The sequence below is a fragment of the Pseudorasbora parva genome, chromosome 1 (assembly GCF_024679245.1).
Source record: "Pseudorasbora parva isolate DD20220531a chromosome 1, ASM2467924v1, whole genome shotgun sequence".
Classification (NCBI taxonomy): domain Eukaryota; kingdom Metazoa; phylum Chordata; class Actinopteri; order Cypriniformes; family Gobionidae; genus Pseudorasbora; species Pseudorasbora parva.
The window spans coordinates 33,169,926-33,189,314 of NC_090172.1; the positions used below are offsets into that span (position 1 = coordinate 33,169,926).

Sequence of the window (19,389 nt, forward strand, 5' to 3'; positions counted from 1 at the left end):
TTTTTCTCGCTTTGTCTTTCTTTTTTTTTGTCTAACTTTATTTAAAAAAAAAAAAAAAAAAAAAAGGTAACTAAGATTAGTATTCAGGTATAATGCTATTGGACAAGGTTTCCCAAACAGGGGTTCATGAGTTGCTTAAACGAAATCATAAAAATGCATAAATAATTAATTATTTGATTATTTATATCAACACATTTCAAAATAAAGTACTAAAAAATATTATTTGATATTTATTTATTTATTTAGAATTGATCATGATGACCAACTGTGAGTGAAAGTACTGTTAAATTATGGAAAATCTCAGGGAGTACTTCAAGTAAATATTTTAGGTCAAAGGGGTTTGGCAGACAAAAAAAAAAAAAAAACGCTTGGGAATTTCTGCTGTAGAAGATATTACTGAGCTGCAATGTGTTTTAATGTAATAATGTGTGACAGGTGATCACATAATTACACAAGTGCCTAACTACAGCCTTCTACAAAAACCACCTGACTACTTAAAGCCTATTACACTCGAGGGAATGAAGGGAAGTACTCAACCACAGTCTCTTCTTCTTCTCTCCTTCAAGAAACACTTGTAAGAGATGTAGATTAGAGGGCCACTGTCTGCTGCCAGATAAACACGGTTCATTTTCACAGCGAACAGAAACCATGAGAGCTCTTTTAAATCTCATTCCCCTCATTGAGTCGGAGTCTTCACATATTTCAAAGGAATATCAGAGGTTGGGAATTAACTATTAAAGTATGATCCTCAAAGCAATACTCTATGGCTGATTTAACCACAGGGATTGTCTGTTTTATGTGGTTTCATGAGATCTGTCTTTGACTACATCACTAGTGAGTCTTCAGTGCAAGTATGAGGAATAATTTATTGCCTGTCTCTGTGATTCTGTGAAACGTAATTAGCATCTCTTTGTGTAAACCTTGAGTGTTTTTAAAGCCTCCAACCATGGTATTATAATCTAGATGAGTAAGTGCTTACATGCTGTTAAAGGCTGGAAGGGAGCAGTGAGAAACCCAAAGCTGCTTATTACCCAGCTTTAAAACACATCTGCATTCCTTACATCTGACCAGAGCATCAACTCTACTAGCTACAGAGTGGTGAGAGTGTGTGTGTTTGTGTGCTCAGAAAAATAATGACATTTGAGGGGGCGTTTGCATATTGGAGATCTACACAAATTCACCAACTGCACTTTACACTGGGAAATCTGAGATCTTTTTAACACCAGAGTTAAGTATACTTTAACAATGGTTTATGAAACACTGAGCTAGCATGGTTTTGCAGTGCTAAAAGGACAATAAATATTAGGTCTGAAATGATACATGAAATGGAATAACACACTGTGGTCTGGACCTCTTCCTAAATCATCCCTCCTTAAATATTTTCATTAAATTTTTATTCACTGACAAACACTTATACACTTAAAACTAAACGTATATTTAATCTTTTCAGAAAACAGAAAAATACTTTCTTAAAGGGGGCGGGGGGGGGGTACGAAACACTCAGTTTCAGACAATCTCATGTCAATCTTTAGCCTAGAAATCTAGACGCACCCTAGCGGCAGCAAATCTAATCATCCCCGCGAGTGTCGTCTAGCAACTCTCAATACACTTCTTAGCAGTTAACGCCAAATTCTGGTCAGGCCAATCACATCGTGTACAGAGTCGGTGGGCAGGGCCATAATGACGACGGCCAAGTTGCGCTTGTGCTTCAAATAAAGAAACTGCCGAACGGCGGTCTTTTGAATCAGCTTTGACCGCAACTCTGGAAGACTTGGAGTTAAGCTTTTCTCTGAGAAAAGAACGAAGAACGGCACTGAAGTCATTCCCACTTCAGCTCTGCACCCCTCTCTTGGACCCACCGGTGGGTCCAAAATTGCATCATTATAATCTTTTAAAAAAATTATTAAAATATTATTTTAAATATAAAATAACTCACGCACCACAAAACTAGACATATATGGTATCATTTGAAAGATTAGAACCTCAGCTTTCTTAATAACCCAATAACTTCTGCATTTATATTACATAGAAGAAAATAATACGGTCTGAATTTGACCCCCCTGCAATGACCACCCCTTGAGAAAATCATGCAAATAATATAAAATTTCATATTTTTATCACACAAACACACCTAAAATAGACAAGTCATATATCAAATGAAAGCTATCGGCCGCAGTTAATTTCACCAATCCAATAATTTACAGTAAATTTATTATCAAAAGAATCACAAAGATTGAAATGACTCCTTTGAACAAGCAAACACATGAGTCATATTCCTGTTCGGATCACAAACTCGTTGTAAAGCTAATAGCCTCAAACCCTATATCAGCTTGTTCCTTAGATTGTTTGCTTCAAAATGAGACTATTTTTACATGTCTGTGAGCAAGTATGGCCAAATGACACTGTAATATGTCACCGATGTCCAGATCAAAACATGTGATGCAGACAAATACTCTTATTATTGCTAGTTTTGATTGTCGGTGTTAGCCACGATTTTTGATGATGTCATCACATATTGCATCATGCTACAGAAAAGCTGAGAATCTCAGCTCTTTATAGACATGTGGATCATGATTCTAGACCAATCAGAGCCCGAGATCTCCCTTTACAAAGTTGAAGAGGCAGAGCCTACTTTTCGATTTCCTAGTGGCCATATGTCAATGCAGATGAGTAGGAGTTGTTAGACACTTTGGTCAGATAAATCTCAATAACTTTTATTTGCAAGAAAAAAAAAACCTTTTATTTGATATCAAGAAAATATTTTTTCCCCTGTTTAGTGCCAATTTATAGAATCAACAGAAACTTCCAAAAAGCTTGGATCCCAAAATGATAAAAAAAAAAAAAAAAAGATTTTTAAATAACAAATTAATTAAAAATAAATCAAAATATTTATTTTTTATATATGTTTATCATAAGATTGTGAATAGATACAATATAATATATGCAATATTCCAGCACTGTGTTAAAATTTAGAGTTTTTTTTCTGTAAAATGAGACCATTTTTATCAATTTACTCCAATGTATGTGGGTAGGGCGCTCTTTTAAATTCAGATATTCCTAATTCTCAAAAAAAAATGCAAAATGTGCTGCAGAGCTGAAGTGGTTAAAAAGGGAAGATGTGTTTTGAGTTTTGCCGACCGGATACGGCGAATGTTTAATCGATCAACCGTCTATGCTATCAACGAGCTCTGTTTCACCTTCGCTGCTCTGGTTGGTTGAAGCGCTATCCTATCGCGTGCAGAGGGAGTTTGAAAGACAACCGTTTATCTCGCCCCTCGGATTGAGCTGTCAATGGTGAGTTTCCAGACCAAACATCTTGATGTGGGTCTGGCTTGCCAGGCTAGTCAATCTTGAGTATCTATAAAGTAGTATTACATCCTTCATATCTCCAAAAAGTCTTTAGTTTTATATATTTATAAAAGAAAGATAGGCTGCACGGAGTCTTTCCGGAAAAAACGAGCAGCTGGAGGTGCATCGTATGGGCGGAGCTAAAGAATCAAGAGCACGTGCAGCTATTTCATTGAGAGCGTCTGAAAGCTCTGACATCTTTAATCGTGGAGGTGGAAATTTTTTTTATCCTAAATAAATAACTGAGATCAGTCAGATTTAGCCATACATATATGATCCAGAATCAGATCTAGAGACTGAAATTTAACAGGAGAAGTAGCAACAACTAGCCTGACAAGCCAGACCCACATCAAGATGTTTGGTCTGGAAACTCACCATTGACAGCTCAATCCAAGGGGCGAGATAAACGGTTGTCTTTCAAACTCCCTCTGCACGAGATAGGATAGCTCTACACCAACTAGAGCAACGAAGTTGAAGCTGAGCTTGTTGATAGATTAAACATTTGCTGTATCCGGTCGGCAAAACTCAGAACACATCTTCCCTTTTTAAGAATGACTTCAGTGCCGTTCTTTGTTCTTTTCTCAGAGAAAAGCTTAACTCCAAGTCTTCCAAAGTCGCGGCCAAAGCTAATTCGAAAGACCGCCGTTCCCCAGTTTCTGTGTTTACTAGAAACACGCAAACGCAACTCTGCCGTCGTCATTATGGCCCCGCCCACCGACTCTATACACGATGTGATTGGCCCGACAAGAGTTAGGCGATTACAGCTCAGAAGGGTATTGAGAGTTGCTAGACGACACTCGCGGGCAGATTAGATTTGCTGCCGCTAGGGTGCGTCTAGATTTAGGCTAAGCAACAACGACTACAGCAGGACGTCTCAATGGTATGCATTATAACTTATAAATGCTTAGCGACTTAAATATGCTTGCTAGTTTTACAACATTGTGTGTGTTTACTCATGATTTATGCTGACATAATTTGTTTATGGACTATTGTATACTATTTATTGTTAGCATTAGAAAGCTGAGCGGTTGTACATGTCAGACTAGTGTGTGTTTACATAGAGAAACAATGAAATAGCACATTTGAATGAATGAGTCGCTAACAACACAAAGACATTTGAGGCAGTTTTACTCACCGCCTGCTTCCAACATACAACCGTGAAAGTGTAAAAAGCTCAGTATGCATGAAACATCATTTCAATGATCAGTGTTCAAAAAATGCTTGGAAATTATTGAACTTAATGTTCAATTCATCATGTTTTAAAGAAGAAAAAATTATCCACTGACTTTAAAAGCGGCTACATAGCAGCCTACACTTCCGACTTTGAGGACCTAGATATTTAGTGGAGTGAAAAGTTTCCATAAAAAAATAATACTCAAGAAAAGTACAGATAGGCCTACTCTGTATTTGACTGTATTTAACTACAGCATAGTAGTAAAAGTACTTTGCAACATACCACCTATCCTTAAATGACAATGATTGTTTGTGTGTCTGTTAAACCTTTGACAAATATTGCAAACATTTAGAACTACGTTAAAACTGATGCTACCACTGATCCATAGAAAATGAGCAGTTGTCATGTTTAGGTATGAAACACAGTTACATTTTTTCAGTAAGAAAATATTAGTATTTCATATTCATGGGGTAAAAGTTTATAGTTTATAAACCCATGTCTACAGTAGTGATAAATATAGAGTAATATGGTGCTTCAAATAATGATTGTATTGATTACATTGTTATGCCACCAGATAGCAGTAAGGGACTGTTAAAAATATATTAATCAATTGAATCATTCATTTAATAGATTCTCATTGGCTGCATCCGAAACCTGGAAAATGCTGCTTTCAGAGGACACATTTCAAGGCAGGAAGGCATCAAGCAACGTCCGAATCTAATGTTTGCTTCACTTCCTGTCTCCTGAGATACCTTCATCTGATCGATTTTTCAAGGCAGCATACATGTATCCTTCACTGCCTTTGGTATCCCACAATCCTGTGCTTTCCATTCAGTGACAGTCGAGCTGGGATAAAAAGATGGCATCCGAAAGTTGCATTTGCTGGTCCGTTTGTGTGTAAATGTATGTTTTTTTTACCAATATTTTCCACTTCTGATGTCATTTCTAGCGAGAAATTACTAATGTAGTAATTAAATATGTTTAGTTCTCACCAAAACTCACTCTATTTTGCTGTAGATTATTAAACTGTTACACTGCCTTAGAAGTCTGTCCGAAATCGGTTTGGTGAGGTGCCTTCATGCACAAAACGCTGCCTTACAAGCTAACTGCCTGATAAGGCAGCAAGGCAACAAGTCAGCTACCTGGGTTTTCGGCCATTATGAATTTGGAAAGATGGTTGCTACGCAATGTGTTCCCAAATGTATTTATAAATACATCAGAGTGGGGTTTTTTCACACTAAGCCATATCACATTCTCACAACCTTGCATTGTCAAAAGTCATAAAGAATGTTACCAGGCATCTGACGAGTAACAGTTTCAAAGCCAATTTTTACTCGCATTCAGCGCTTTGAACCCTGGCTTTTATCAGTTGTAGTAGTTGTGACCACTAGATGGCGCAATTGAAGAATCAGAATTGAGTAGTAAACTGTAAAGATATAAATTAATGTTGCATTGTTCTGCACTAAACATAGACAAGTTATTGAAAGGACTGTTAATGTAAAGCAGACGATGAATCTTCTTCAAACATCACAACTACCAAAACAATGTGTCTACACCAGATGCGAGAGGTGCGACCCGGCATAACCAAATAGAACCCATTATAAATCAGTAATGCTGTCTACACTGGATGCATGATGGATGTCATGACAAAATTTCTGACAGTAAACTTATGCCCCATTCTATTTCTGATGTACTCTAAGGGTGTACTCACATAGCCAGTTTGAACCGTGCCCGAGTGCGTTTGACTACCAAAGCACGATTCGTTTGACTAGTGTGAGTGCTCCGAACCGTGCCCGGGCGCGGCTCGATTAGCCGGCCCTGGCCCGCTTGGAAGAGGTGGGCCAGAGCGTGATTCAGTTGGACTCGAGCTCGGTTCGCACGCAGTGTGAGCGCTAACCGTGCTGGAGTCCGTAATCAAAGCTGCAAAGTCCTAGCTGCACTTCAACTGGTACCTTGCAAACCTCATAATACGAGCAGCACGATTACGTGAACATTTTCGCGCCACTAAGGCGACACATCTGTTTAACAACAGGCTGTGAGAGGGCTGTGGACCACTGTGGACCAAACGACATAAAATTATCCACAAAGAAAACAGAGCGATGGACTCTATTGTGTTCAGAGAGGGCCGCTCTTTCTGTTTAGCCCGAAACCGTCGCACCATAATGACGTAGGCGTGCTCCGGCACGAATGCTGAAACCCTATGTGAGTGCAGGCCAGCGGGGGAGGGGGGACATTCGTACTCGGGCCCAGTTCATGGCAACCGTGCCTAGTGTGAGTACACCCTAAGTGCCTGCGCAACTTCTGACACAAAGGACAAATGGATATGCAACATTCGCTTTGCCACATCCAGAGTAGACAGCTGTATCAACCTGTTGCAACACAACACAATGCAACAAGCATCGTGTCCAGTTAGACAGTGTTTTAAAGATAAGAAAATGTGACATGGCATATCTCACCCTCAGATTCACCTAAACTATGGGATTTTGCAAGTAAGGTTATGTCTGAGATTGTCTTTATATGGGTGGGTGCATGGGGGGCTTGAAATAGTTAATGTTACACTGTGAAAAGCACTTTAACTCTGCAAAGTAAACAGAAATATTTTATAAGTTTTAGTTAGATGGAAATGGTTTTTTTACATTTTTTCAATACTGAAAGGGTTTTTTTTTTCATATAGAGCTTCATGTATTCTGTGCATTCTGTTTTCTGAAAAATATATACACAATACATTAACTTTATGTATGGAGTGTATATATGATGCCTTAAACATCATGCACATTCGGTTTTGGAACAGATCTTTCCAGCAACTTGAATCTGAATCTATAACAACAGGTTAATAAACTGAATTTCTCCATTATCCTTAGTCAGGTTAAACGCCACAATGAATGTTATAAGGTTGAGAACGGCTGTGAGGGATAGACTTGGAGTCTTTACAATCGTACTGTACACTATAAGGTACTATATATAATAATGTTCTAAATTGACTCAAAATAATATCTTCTGAAGATTTTCTTTTTAAAAAGATGTGTTGACAGTTGAAAAAACATGTTAAACTACAGAACAAAACTCCTTACAGCCTCATTTTCATGTGTCTCAAAAATGAAACATGGTGCCAGACTGACTAAGATCTATTAAGCAAGCTTGAGGGGAAAAAAATCACAATGAAAGCTGGTCTAGTGGGTAAACCTAAATGAACTAAACAAGAGAAGTGACTAAAAAGATGAAGCTGCTGCCCAAGCCTCAGATATTGCAGCTAAATTGTCAATGACAAAAAGGTGTCCTTTCATAACTCTATTATTCACAGAAAGATGCATGAGCTTGACTAACATAATTAAACCCCAATGAAGGAATGAGAATTTTAAAATGCCTGTCCCAAATGGTCCACAGCACAAGATATGGGATTCCTTATAATATTTATGGCTTTTTAGAGCTGGTGTGACAGCCACTTCACCACTGGCCATTAGTTTTAGGTCTTTAAGTGAGTGAGAACGAGAAGAGCTATTACAGGAACAGCCTGCCTTTCCCCTTCCTTACTTTCTCCCAAAAGACCCCCTTTCTTTCTCTCTCTCTCTCTCTCTCTCTCTCTCTCTCTCTCTCTCTCTCTCTCTCTCTCTCTCTCTCTCTCTCTCTCTCTCTCTCTCTCTCTCTCTCTCTCTCTCTCTCTGGCATCCCCAAGCAGCCTCTACATCACTGTCACCACACAGACCACCAGGGAATAGCCCCTGGCAACTCCTATAGTGCTAACATGGCATAACACCCCATGAATTATGAAAGGGGGAGTGGGGAACATTTATAACTACAAAGAAGCCCAGCATATATTAACTCTGGTTTCAATTTGTCTGTCTGCCCTCCCAAAACTCAGACAGGTATAAATGTCCACCACGTCACCTGGGCATTATTGTCTCCCATGGTGCAGAGCATTTGACTCTCAGCTAGCAGACTCAGAGTGGTTAATACGATGGACTAAGTCAAATAGTGGCAGGAAGAATCCCAGACTGGTCCCAGGCATGCCCCTGTAGAGATATGTACACTATAAAAAAAAGTCTTGTTGGCTTAACTGTAAGTAATCTGGTTGCCTTAAAATGTTGAGTTTATTGAAATAAAACATTTGAGTTGATACAATGGAAATTAGTTTAATAAATAGAAACTCAAAATATTATTGTATCTGAACCACATTAAATATATATATATATAAATCATGAAATCATCACAAATAAAACATATATTAATAATATTTGAGTACAGTTTGTCGAATAGTCAAGCATTTCCGAACATTTGATGTAAAGGACCCCGTAATAAGATGTACCGTTGAGAAAGACCCCATATATACTGCCTTTATATTTTAACCACATTTGTTGTTGAGCAGTTTTTTTACCTTTGGTTTTAAAGTGACTTTTGTTAGAGATGTGCTTCACATAGGGGTTGCACAGACTAGTCGACTTTGATGCTCTGCCATGACGCTTTAATCTTGACGTCGACTAGTCACTTATCATGGCCTATAAAGAGCACAGCACAACAGGATAAGAAATCTACTAAAACGTTTTTTATGCTCTGTTTTGAAAGTTAAAATGACAAGTAAGTGCATATTCTGAAAGCGCTCCACAATATATGTTTGATTATATCATCTGAATGCTCCAAACTGAATGCACGTTTTACACAGCTTAATGTACACGTAAGTTATTCGCCGATAGCTAAACTAATGAGCTGCTGCGCATACATACACAGAGTAGCTTGTACAGATTGTGCACACAGAGGAACGTTCTGTAGAAATGTCAATAGCTTAAAGGGGTACTTCAGCATTGGGCAGATGAATCTGTATTTAAACTGGGTCATTAATGTAGTAGAAATGTGAATGATTTGGTGCTTTTAATTTGGTGCTTTCTAGACTGAAAAAAAAGACTGAAAATGTATTTTGAAAATGTAAATGCTTCGCTGCCCTACGAGGCCACTCCCAAAGCCACAGCTACTGGATTACTGGATCACTTTCACTTTCCCATAAAGAACAGACACTACAATTAAAACTGAATGTGTCTGTTCAATATAATGTGATTTAGCCGCTGAGGGAGTGTCACAGCCCAAACGCTGCAGGAGTCAGATAACACTGAGAGCTGAGGTAAACGTGACCGCGCTCGCAACGATATTTTGAAGATATTTGACGATATTTGCATCATTGGAGGAATTTTTCCAGAAATAAAATGCAGACGGATAGTGTGCAGTGCCTGGGCTCGCCAGTAATGCAACATGTAAGTAACTGTGTTCATTCTAATGCCTGCTCGAAAATATAATGATTCATGTACAGTCATGTACTTGGTCTGTTTGTGTCAGTAAATAAAACCAGTGACTAAATGTCAACTTGCGTTGTTTCTTTTAGTAGGATGACAATAATCTGTTATTTAACGGTGATTCAATTCTATAAAAAAGCGATCAAAGAAAGCTCCCTTTGCAATTGTTGGAGCAGCGTGTGCTGCAAGAGTTTATTAGTGAAGCGTTTATCAGTGACTCCCTTTTTATTCAGCAAATCTCTTATAGCCTATATCATGTTCAACATGTCTGTGATCGGCTACAATGTTTATCTCTGCAACCTTTCATGCCATAATCTTAATATAATGTCATCTAAATATAAAGCCATAGATCTAAATGTAATGTAATGAAACACTTTTCACAACTAGTTAACCATGAAAGCTGTAATAGTAAAAACAGCCTAAAAAAGAGTAATACTAGACTTCAAATGGAAAGACGTTAGCCAATCACAGCAGTGGGCGTTTACACTGAACTCTCACAGCAGACACTTAAAACTGAGCGATCACAGAAAAGGGCTAAAATCAGTGTAGAAAAATGTTTTTTTATTTCTAAATTATGACCATTTTTGATGTAAAAAGCATTCTAACATTATAAGTGCACACCAGGAAGCATCATGAAGCAATAAAACTTTATTTTGAACAAAACACACTTTTTGTGTGAAAATTCACACAATCGCCTCTCACTAATGCATTCATTTATTTGTAATCTTTACTGTGCTATTTTATCTGTATCTGATTTAGAACGAGCAGAAATCTGTGAGAAATATAACAACCCAAAGACAAAATAACACACTTAAGAATAAGTGAAGTTAATAAACGTAATTTCGGGAGGAGTACGCCCATCTAATCTTTCAATTAATACCAAGGTATAAAACCAGCAGCTTACCTCTTCCCCTTTTTGGTTCCTGAAGCATCCCTCCTCCTCCCCTGCTCCTCCTTTTGTACACCACATTGGTGGTGGTTGAGGAGAGATCCCTGACATGAGTGTAAAGCGCTTTGGGTGTACAGTAGTACATATGAAAGCGCTTTATAAATGACTCATTCATTCATTATTTTATTCATTCAATTTGCCTGTTATAGGGGGGCAATCGGAGCTCGGGTAGAATATCCTCTCCGAGCCCCTCTATAGCAGACAGCAAGCCAAATCTGTTTACCACTTTCACTAAGATTATATGGGCACACAAACTCGTGAAGCTGGTATGTAGGTGTAATATACTTGTGGTTAGCGCTGTCATAGGTGAGCAGGAGGCAACCCATGTTTGAGTCTCGGCTCGAGGTTCAGGATTATTTGTTAATTATTGATGCTATCAGCAACTAGTCGATTCGACTTTCATCACTTACATCACTTTCATCACTCAAATCTTAAGTCATTCAACCCATATGCTACACTATCGACAATAGACAATGGACCTTTTTTTGGCCATTAAATTTCACTTATGTGAACACACTTTTATACTTTATACATGACCTTTACAAGAAGTAATGATATAAATGTACACATTTAAAAAAAAATAATGACACAGGATTTTAATGCCTAATCTTAATATATAATTTTAATGGCACTGGCCAAATGTTCAAATGTGTTGAAATTTCATTATGATGGCAAAAAGGGGCTTAAACAGGGAGGCCCCAAACAGCAGAATCTATAAGTACCAATCATGACAACAAACATGCCTGATGAAAACTCCACCGCATTTTCTCAGACAAGCACTACAGATCTTCTCTTGGAGTCTGTATATGGCAATTCCCAGCCTCTCTCTCTCTCCCATTGATGTTTGAATGCCCCGGTGCTCTACTCTCACTGCAGTGTATCCAAGCTTTGAGCACACTGACAGCTTGCCTCCTTTCCAGTCAGAGTGAATTAGCATCACAACTGTCCCTAAGTGCAATCCCACACGTTAGCGCATCAGCTTGAACCAGCAGGTCTGGTACTGAATAAACACAGCTGAAGTGCTTCAGCAGCAATTCACACACATACACACCTCACACATTCACAGACAGTCTAGCACCCACGAGGTTGGACTATTGGCCGGGCTGTCCATAAAAGATAAAAGACCACTTTGCCATCCAAAAAGACTTCATGAAAACCCCCCACACCCAAAGACAGAGAGAAAGAATCTTTGGGAAATCTGTTTAGCAAAAATTACCAACACCTCATAAAATTTGTATGACCTAAGTTTTTACTTGTTTGCACAGTTTACACAAAAGTTATGAGTTACATTAATTTACATTGAATGTCTAATCAATTGCTCAATCAATAAATTCATGAAGGCTTAACATTAATTTGATTAATTCAGTATGAGTAACAGTTCGTTTTAAATAGGTGTGCTTGAATAAGTTACTCATATAACTTGGGACTTTGTAAAGGTCATGTCTGAGTTCAGCAAAAGCTAAAGGGCAAATCTAGGGAGCCCCCTGCCTTACAAAGACCTGCTTGCAAACCATTCAAAAGACTTGGAGGATAATTAACAATACTCAGTTGTCTGCTTGATAGAATCTGAAAAACACTTTCTGCCTATATTCACAATTCTAGCCTAATCATGAAAAGTTTGGGTTCATCTCTTATGACAGCTATAGAGAGAACATGAAGCAGAACACACAATACTATTTTAAAAGAGATCTTTCATAATACTGTTCAACTTGGATTATTGATGGATAAACTTTTCTGGCAGTGCTTCTATATTGAGTTGTTATGATTTGTTTGACACATTGGCACTCAAAGTTTGGGGTCAGTAAGATTTTAAAATATTTTTGAAAGAAGTCTCTTATGCTCAACGGGTTTGCCTTTATTTGATCAAAATCAATTCAGTTAAAATAATAATATTTTGAAATAATCTAAATATCAAATCTAAATTTCAGCTGCATTACTCCAGTCTTTAGTGTCACATGATCCTTCAGAAATCATTCTAATATGCTGAATAACTGCTCAATATTTTATTATTATTATTATCTATGTTAAAAACAGTTGTGCATATAAAGTGTACACTACATGGGAATGAAGATAAAGAGTCAATACAGAATTTCCTTGATTCAAAATATCGAACTAGCAAAACATCAGCAAATAGCATCCAAGTTGGACATCATGAAAAAGGGGAAGTTTTCCATCCATGTATGTTGACTGAGATAACTGAAAACTGGTCAACTTATTGTTTTCCTACCCAGCAGCGCTTCCTAACATGCTAATTGTCAGCAAACTAAGGTTCCAATTAACATAAACAGATAAAGAACATGTCAAGTCTGCTGTCTCACTACCTGCTTTAAAAACTTGATCTGACAGGTCTAAGGTTGTGTTAAACTGGACTAGCCAGAAATGAGTGCCAATGTGTCAAACAAATCATAACAACTAAATATAGAAACACTGCCAGAATAGTTTATCCATCAATAATCCAAGATGAACAGTATTATGAAAGATCTCTAAGTCTTTCATTGTGTTACTTGATCTGGTTTTGGACAGCATGGTGGCACGGCCAGTCAAAACACGTCTAGAAAGCAAAATCAGTCAAGGGGGGATGGGCCTGAATCTGTCACCAGCCATATGGAACAGTGACCCAGGGAAGGCCAGAGGATGGGGATTTGCTTATGCCTAGGCTGGAAAAGCAACTCTGAACTTGTACAACCATTTGACCCTGAAGCTTGGTCCTGTGGAAGTTCTGACCTCTGAACAAGAAGTAGCAGAACGCCACTTCAGAAGCTCCACCTGCTAATCTGCTTTTGCGAACTGAAGCATCTTGCACTGTGGAACTGGCATTAGTATGCCATGATGGAAGCAGCACATCTAGAAGATTTTGAACCAACCTAGAAACAACACACATGACTAGCATTTTATTACTATGCTGATGTGTGTTTTTTAAGGTTGGATGGAAGACATTTGATGATGCCGTCAAATCTGAGGCCACACAATCCATTTTAAGCAAGTGATAACAGCAACTGAAGAGTGCTCAGTAATTAAAAACTTTAAAAGAAGCAGGATTTAGTGAGTAAATCCCTCTGTTCATGATTTAAAGGCAGGGACCGCCTGTTCTTCATTTAACAACAGAATCCCTGTCCATCTGCTACGTTATGCACTGTTTAACAGCGAGCAAGAGGACTAGCACAAGCAAATCAGGCTTTCATCAACTCAGTAACCTAATGAACGGCATTACCTCAGAATGTTTCGACTGTGGGGGTTCTCATCCAGATAAGCATTGATTTTACTTTTGGACTGGCCTTCTCGCCACACAAAACCTCTCTTCCTCTAAGCAACTGCCTCCTCAGCCTTTCACAGCACAAGGGGTTGCTGCGGATCAGCAGAGGGATGAATGGGTTCTCATTTGTACTTAATCCAAAGCTCCTCATCATGCGGAGATGACATGGAAGGGTTAAAGTCCTCTGTGACTCGTTCTTTTTCAATCCAACAAAGAAAGTGAGAGTGAAAGAGGCAGAGTGACAGAGTGAGAGACCCCTTTTTTCTCGGACATTTCCTTTTTCTTCTGTACATTTAAGCACAAAATCCGAAGGGACACACAGGTCTTGTTTGGCGTCCTGTATATCTGAAATAGGGGCACCTTTAAGACCGTCTAGAGAATCACCTTGAGCTCACGCCATCATTTTAAAAAAGAGCTTCAAAAGAAGGGGGAGTAGATCAAAGAGTCCCTGCAGTCTATTCAGATGCAATTGCTCCCAAATCACATTGTGTTGTCACACAGTTTTAAAAGAATGGGTCACTGCTGTTTTATAGAGGAGAAGCTACCGCTAATGAAAAGGACAATGCAAAGATTAGCGCTGCCAGCCATGCGCCTGAAACCTCACTCTGTCTTTAATTGTAGAGAACAGGAAAGCAGGGCAAACACAGAACAAAAGAGCAGGGAGTGGAGGCAGAGTCCGTCAGCAGAACTGTGGGGATGATTTTACAGTAGCCCACTACCCAAGGTGAGGTGTGATCCTCACTGAAGGAAACCATAAAGACCCAAGATATGTTAAGTAAAAGTCAGCGCTCCATCCCGCACAAGCCATTTCTCTGCTTTGGTTTACTTCATACTTCAGTGCTTCAGTGAACCTGTTTTACTAAGCTCTTTATGCATACTATATGCTACACTAAACGCTCAGTGAAACACCACATACTTTCTAAGCTCCAGAACACACAATACTAACCGTAACTCAAACATGTTTGCATATTTGCTACTTGACATTGGCAGCTACTCGAAACACTTCCATGTACTTAATAAGTAAAGCAACAATGGAACAGCACTTATGACCTTTATTACACAAATTAGTGAGCTATATCCATAGTCCACAGATTCAAGGTGCATTGAGTAGTTTCCTGCTAATGTTTTTTTGCTGTGAAAAAAATTAATTCTAAGTTAGACAATGGAACAAACTTATTATCATACTTGACCAGAAGGGATCATGGTAGAATTAGTACAATACAATTGAAGAAGCAAAAAGGTCTAATGCCAGGGGACAGAAAAACTGACAAAAACACAAAACAAATGTAAACATTTGATATCTGAGTGATGCTGAAGTTGCTTATTTTGTTAAAGATGAGTGAATTCATCATTGATGTTCATCATCAGGTTGTATTATGTATGCCAGGCCAGTAGTTGGAGATGTCAGGGAACACCCGTGAACACATAATACGCATGTATGAAAATGCGCATGACGTCACCGTTTTCACATATTCACGTTTTTTGGGGGAGTTTTTGACTGTAAAGGCATCCTTTTCATAACATAGCCCTTTGAAACCCATTTTCAAAAGCTTACGTTTTAGGCCCCTAAAACCCAATTGTCATGAACGGCCATAAAAAGCTTTCCATTTTGAGTTTAATTGACAAAACCCAGAGATGATCATGCTGATCCACTTCAGTAGATGGCAGTGCAGTGTCTAAGTATGCACAAGACACAAAGCTTGTAAGAAACGTAATTATTAAGGTATGTTTTGGCCAAATTAAAAGGCAGCTATGCAAAAGATTCCCAGAGGATCAGTGAACAAAAAAAAAAAGATGGAGGAGATAGCAGAAGAAATGTTGATACTTTCAATTAATTTCAAACCAAAACATTTATGGTTGACGTGTTCAGAAAATTCTTGAGCACAGGAGTCCCTTAAACCAGTCACTTATGAGGTTACATTTCAGTTGGGAAGCCTTCGTAGGATGCCTCATAGCTTGAAACTAGTAGGCATTGATATAGCTCATTAAGTTTTGGAGTCAGTGAATCTATGAGTGAGTATAAAAGGAGACACTTACCAGACCCGTGCAGGTGGATATAGCCACAGAAGATTCCGAATGGTTTCGTATGGAACCCTGATAGAGGCAGTTATGAATAGAAGGGTCAAGGGTCGCTGTGTTGATGCCCTCTGCACCCAGTGTCTGTATGGTAAACCCCTCTGCCAGCACATGGGACGGCTGCAGGTCTAAATGCAATTTCCTGCCAAATGCAGTGACATGATAGTGCAGCGAACTGCCAGCTTCTGACAGGGACCTCCTGTTCCGTTCATGTCTTGAAACATCATGGGAAATGTAGCCTCCAAGTGAGTCCACTTGGACCGGTGTGGCAAAATCGTAATCTGTGTGTGGGACAATCGCAGTTTAAAGCATCTGGCTCAATATCAATCCATCACCACGTAATGATTATGGTTATTTATATGCTGGTACACTAACAAAAGCTGATTATTTGACCAGATTTACACTTTTAAAATTTGCAGTATTTCTCTTTCAGAAAAAAAAAAAAAAAAAAAAAAAATATATATATATATATATATATATATATATATATATATATATATATATATATATATATATATATACTGATGAATCAACCTGCACTACACAGACTTAAGTCCAATGAAATGGTCTGTAATGATTTTGTGTCACTCACCATAATACAACCTGCCAAATACTATAGCAATTCTAATGGGTATTATTTTTTTCCCCTTCTTCTTCTTTTGTACTTTAAGGGATAAGCCCTTTGATATGTCCCACCAAAACGCTCTTTGTTAATACGAAATACAATACAGGAAAGAAAACTGCACTTCTCAAACAATGTCATGGGGTCTTGTCAACACTTGTTGGCTTATTTACTTTCATCTGGTCGAAGATATCCATTAAATAAAACCTCCTAACTTCCGTACATCACTCTTTACACGTTTATGTTGCTACAGGTCTCTTATTTCTGCATTGTGAGCATTTCAATGCACGTTGTAGCCTGTGCAAGCTGTGAAAATGACTTATATTTCATGTAGCCCCCATTTATATACAAAACTAATGTCAAGCATTGAAGCATAATCGCGCGAAGAATTGTTTACAAACTTTTCACTGGTAGTTTAAATATAAATTACTCTCTATATGACTAGCTCCTAATACGCGGCATATAAGAGATGAGGGAATCCCTTTAATGTGCCCATGCACACATACAATACGCGTGCTGCCGGCACTGGAAACTCACAACTTGGGAGTAGCTTATATTTATGCTGTAAACCCCCAAATTCCCCAAATAGTATATGTAACATGCTTTGGCGTATTAATATATTTATCTGTACAGCTATATCCAATAAGGACAGGTAATGATTTTTGTTCAACCAGAGCGCGAGAGCATCAATCATTGCATTGTCATCATTAATAACTGAAATTGCAGTGTGTAAAGACACGAACCTTGATTGAGGCCGCCGGTGTCGCCGGTAAATGACACCGATGTCACTGAGTGGAAGCAACAGAACTGCAGAGCCTGCAAAAGCGCAAACAGCTCACCACAATCAACTCGCTAAATGACAATGAGTACAGTATATAATAAAAAATCAATTATAAGTGTGTCACCTGCCTTAATAAAGTTCCCAAACGACACGCTCGCCAGTAATCTTACAGATGTGCTGTTCACCAGAGGAATTTGTAAACTCCAGAGCAAAAGGAAAAGGCAATCCATGTTGGCATGCATGCACCTTAACTGTTACCTCTTCAAAAACGGGCAAAGGAACGATCCGCAAATCCATGCAATGCAATATAGAGACATTGCTAATTGTTTAAACTTCCCTGTTTTTGTCGTTTCTCAAGTAAAATCCACCGGTTCCATGTGGGTAATGCGCACTGCCTCTGTTTGCGAGCGCAGGTACACAGAGAACTGCTGCGGTGACAGTCAGCGGGTGTGTGCGTGTGTGCGCGCGCGCGCGTGTGTGTGCGTGTGTGTGTGGTGTGTATAGCTACACTACACGGCAATAGTGGCACCGGCTGATGGTGAAAGGGTGAGGGTTTAAATTTTCACCAATCAGCGACGAGCATCTGCGGGTGATTCGGTGCGTTAGCGCTCCTCACTGTCCGACCGTCCATAAAAAGGGCATAGAGTATATTGAAATGGGAAGCATGTTCGCACTCCCTTCAAATGAACGGTCCGAGCAAGTAAACACACGCTGTCGAAAGAGTTTATGTGTTTAATATGGAACTGAAGAGTTGTGAATGATTTATGATACTGTACGCTGTACTGTATAATGAAGCGCTTTCACGTCAGGTCTTGTTCCTAAAACTGTACTGTCATCTGTTCTGCAAAGCGCTCAGCTGATATTTACCAGTAGGCTACATTGAATGTACAGCAGTTTAAGTTATTGTTACAGAGTGTTCTTCAACGTAAAACCTATTACAACTCTTCTATTGCATCTATTCTAACTTCTTCTCTTCTCTTTTTTTTTTTTTTTTTTTTTTTTGTATGTGTTTTTTTTACATTGTGCAAACAAGATCTCATGATGACTTGATTCCAGTTGTATAGCCTAAACTCTTAGGCAACTTCTGAGTGAAATATTTTGGGGAAGGGAAATTAAACAAATTAAACAAATTATAAATATGTTGTATGCCACATAATTCTTTCATAATGTGTTAGATAATTAATCATGGCTCAGTCTAGAAATATTTTGATTAATACCTTACGTGGGTTTAAAATTGCTAGACACCATGCATATATAGCTAATTCATTGGCCCTAAATGTAAAAAAAAAAAAAAAAAAAAAAAATTAAGTATAACCTAAGTAATGACATTCAGTAAATGAGTCAGATTCATTCAGTGAACCCGACTGATTCCTATGAGTTTTTTGATTCACAAAGTCACAATGTCGAAACTTATTACAAAAGATCTGGCTTGTTTGTTGTGCAGTCACATTTCAGAGGCTGAACCAGGTCTGAATATTAACGTTCTTGATTACCAGCCTTATGATATCCAAACACAGGGCAGTTGTTATACGCACGACTCCAAAGTCTTATTAAGACAACAGCTCTGTCTACATAAGGGGTTAATTTGAGCAATCATTTGTTTGATTGTTTTCCGTTTGCTGGTTTATTACCTGATTTTCATACAAAAAAATTTATGAATCACATAAAAGTTAAAGTCAAGGTTCTGCCAAAGCATTAAATATCAGGTCAAGACGTCATAAGAGGTGGATTAAAAGTAGTTTGATGTTTATTTCGTTTTATTTTATTTATTTATTTTTCGGATTTTGCCTCTAATTAACAGATGAGGCCATGCAAGATTATCGTGCGACACAATATCAACCATATAACAAGTAGCTCAAAGAAAGTCTCCATGTGCAAAGAATCATCCAGTGAGTTCAATTGTTCTT

At 38.4% G+C, this 19,389-nt stretch overlaps 1 protein-coding gene across 1 annotated transcript in view; it reads right to left on the minus strand.

Moving 5' to 3' along the window:
• The window catches only part of adamts18 (ADAM metallopeptidase with thrombospondin type 1 motif, 18), a 75,753-nt gene extending 57,368 nt beyond the window's left edge, over positions 1-18,385 (minus strand). The window contains exons 1-3 of the mRNA XM_067438018.1: positions 17,611-18,385; positions 17,445-17,517; positions 16,041-16,360 (exon numbers count right to left, since the gene is read on the minus strand). Coding sequence (XP_067294119.1) covers positions 16,041-16,360; positions 17,445-17,517; positions 17,611-17,724 — 507 coding nt within the window. The 5' untranslated portion in view covers positions 17,725-18,385. The remainder of the gene's footprint in view (positions 1-16,040; positions 16,361-17,444; positions 17,518-17,610) is intronic.
• Positions 18,386-19,389: the final 1,004 nt, after the last annotated feature.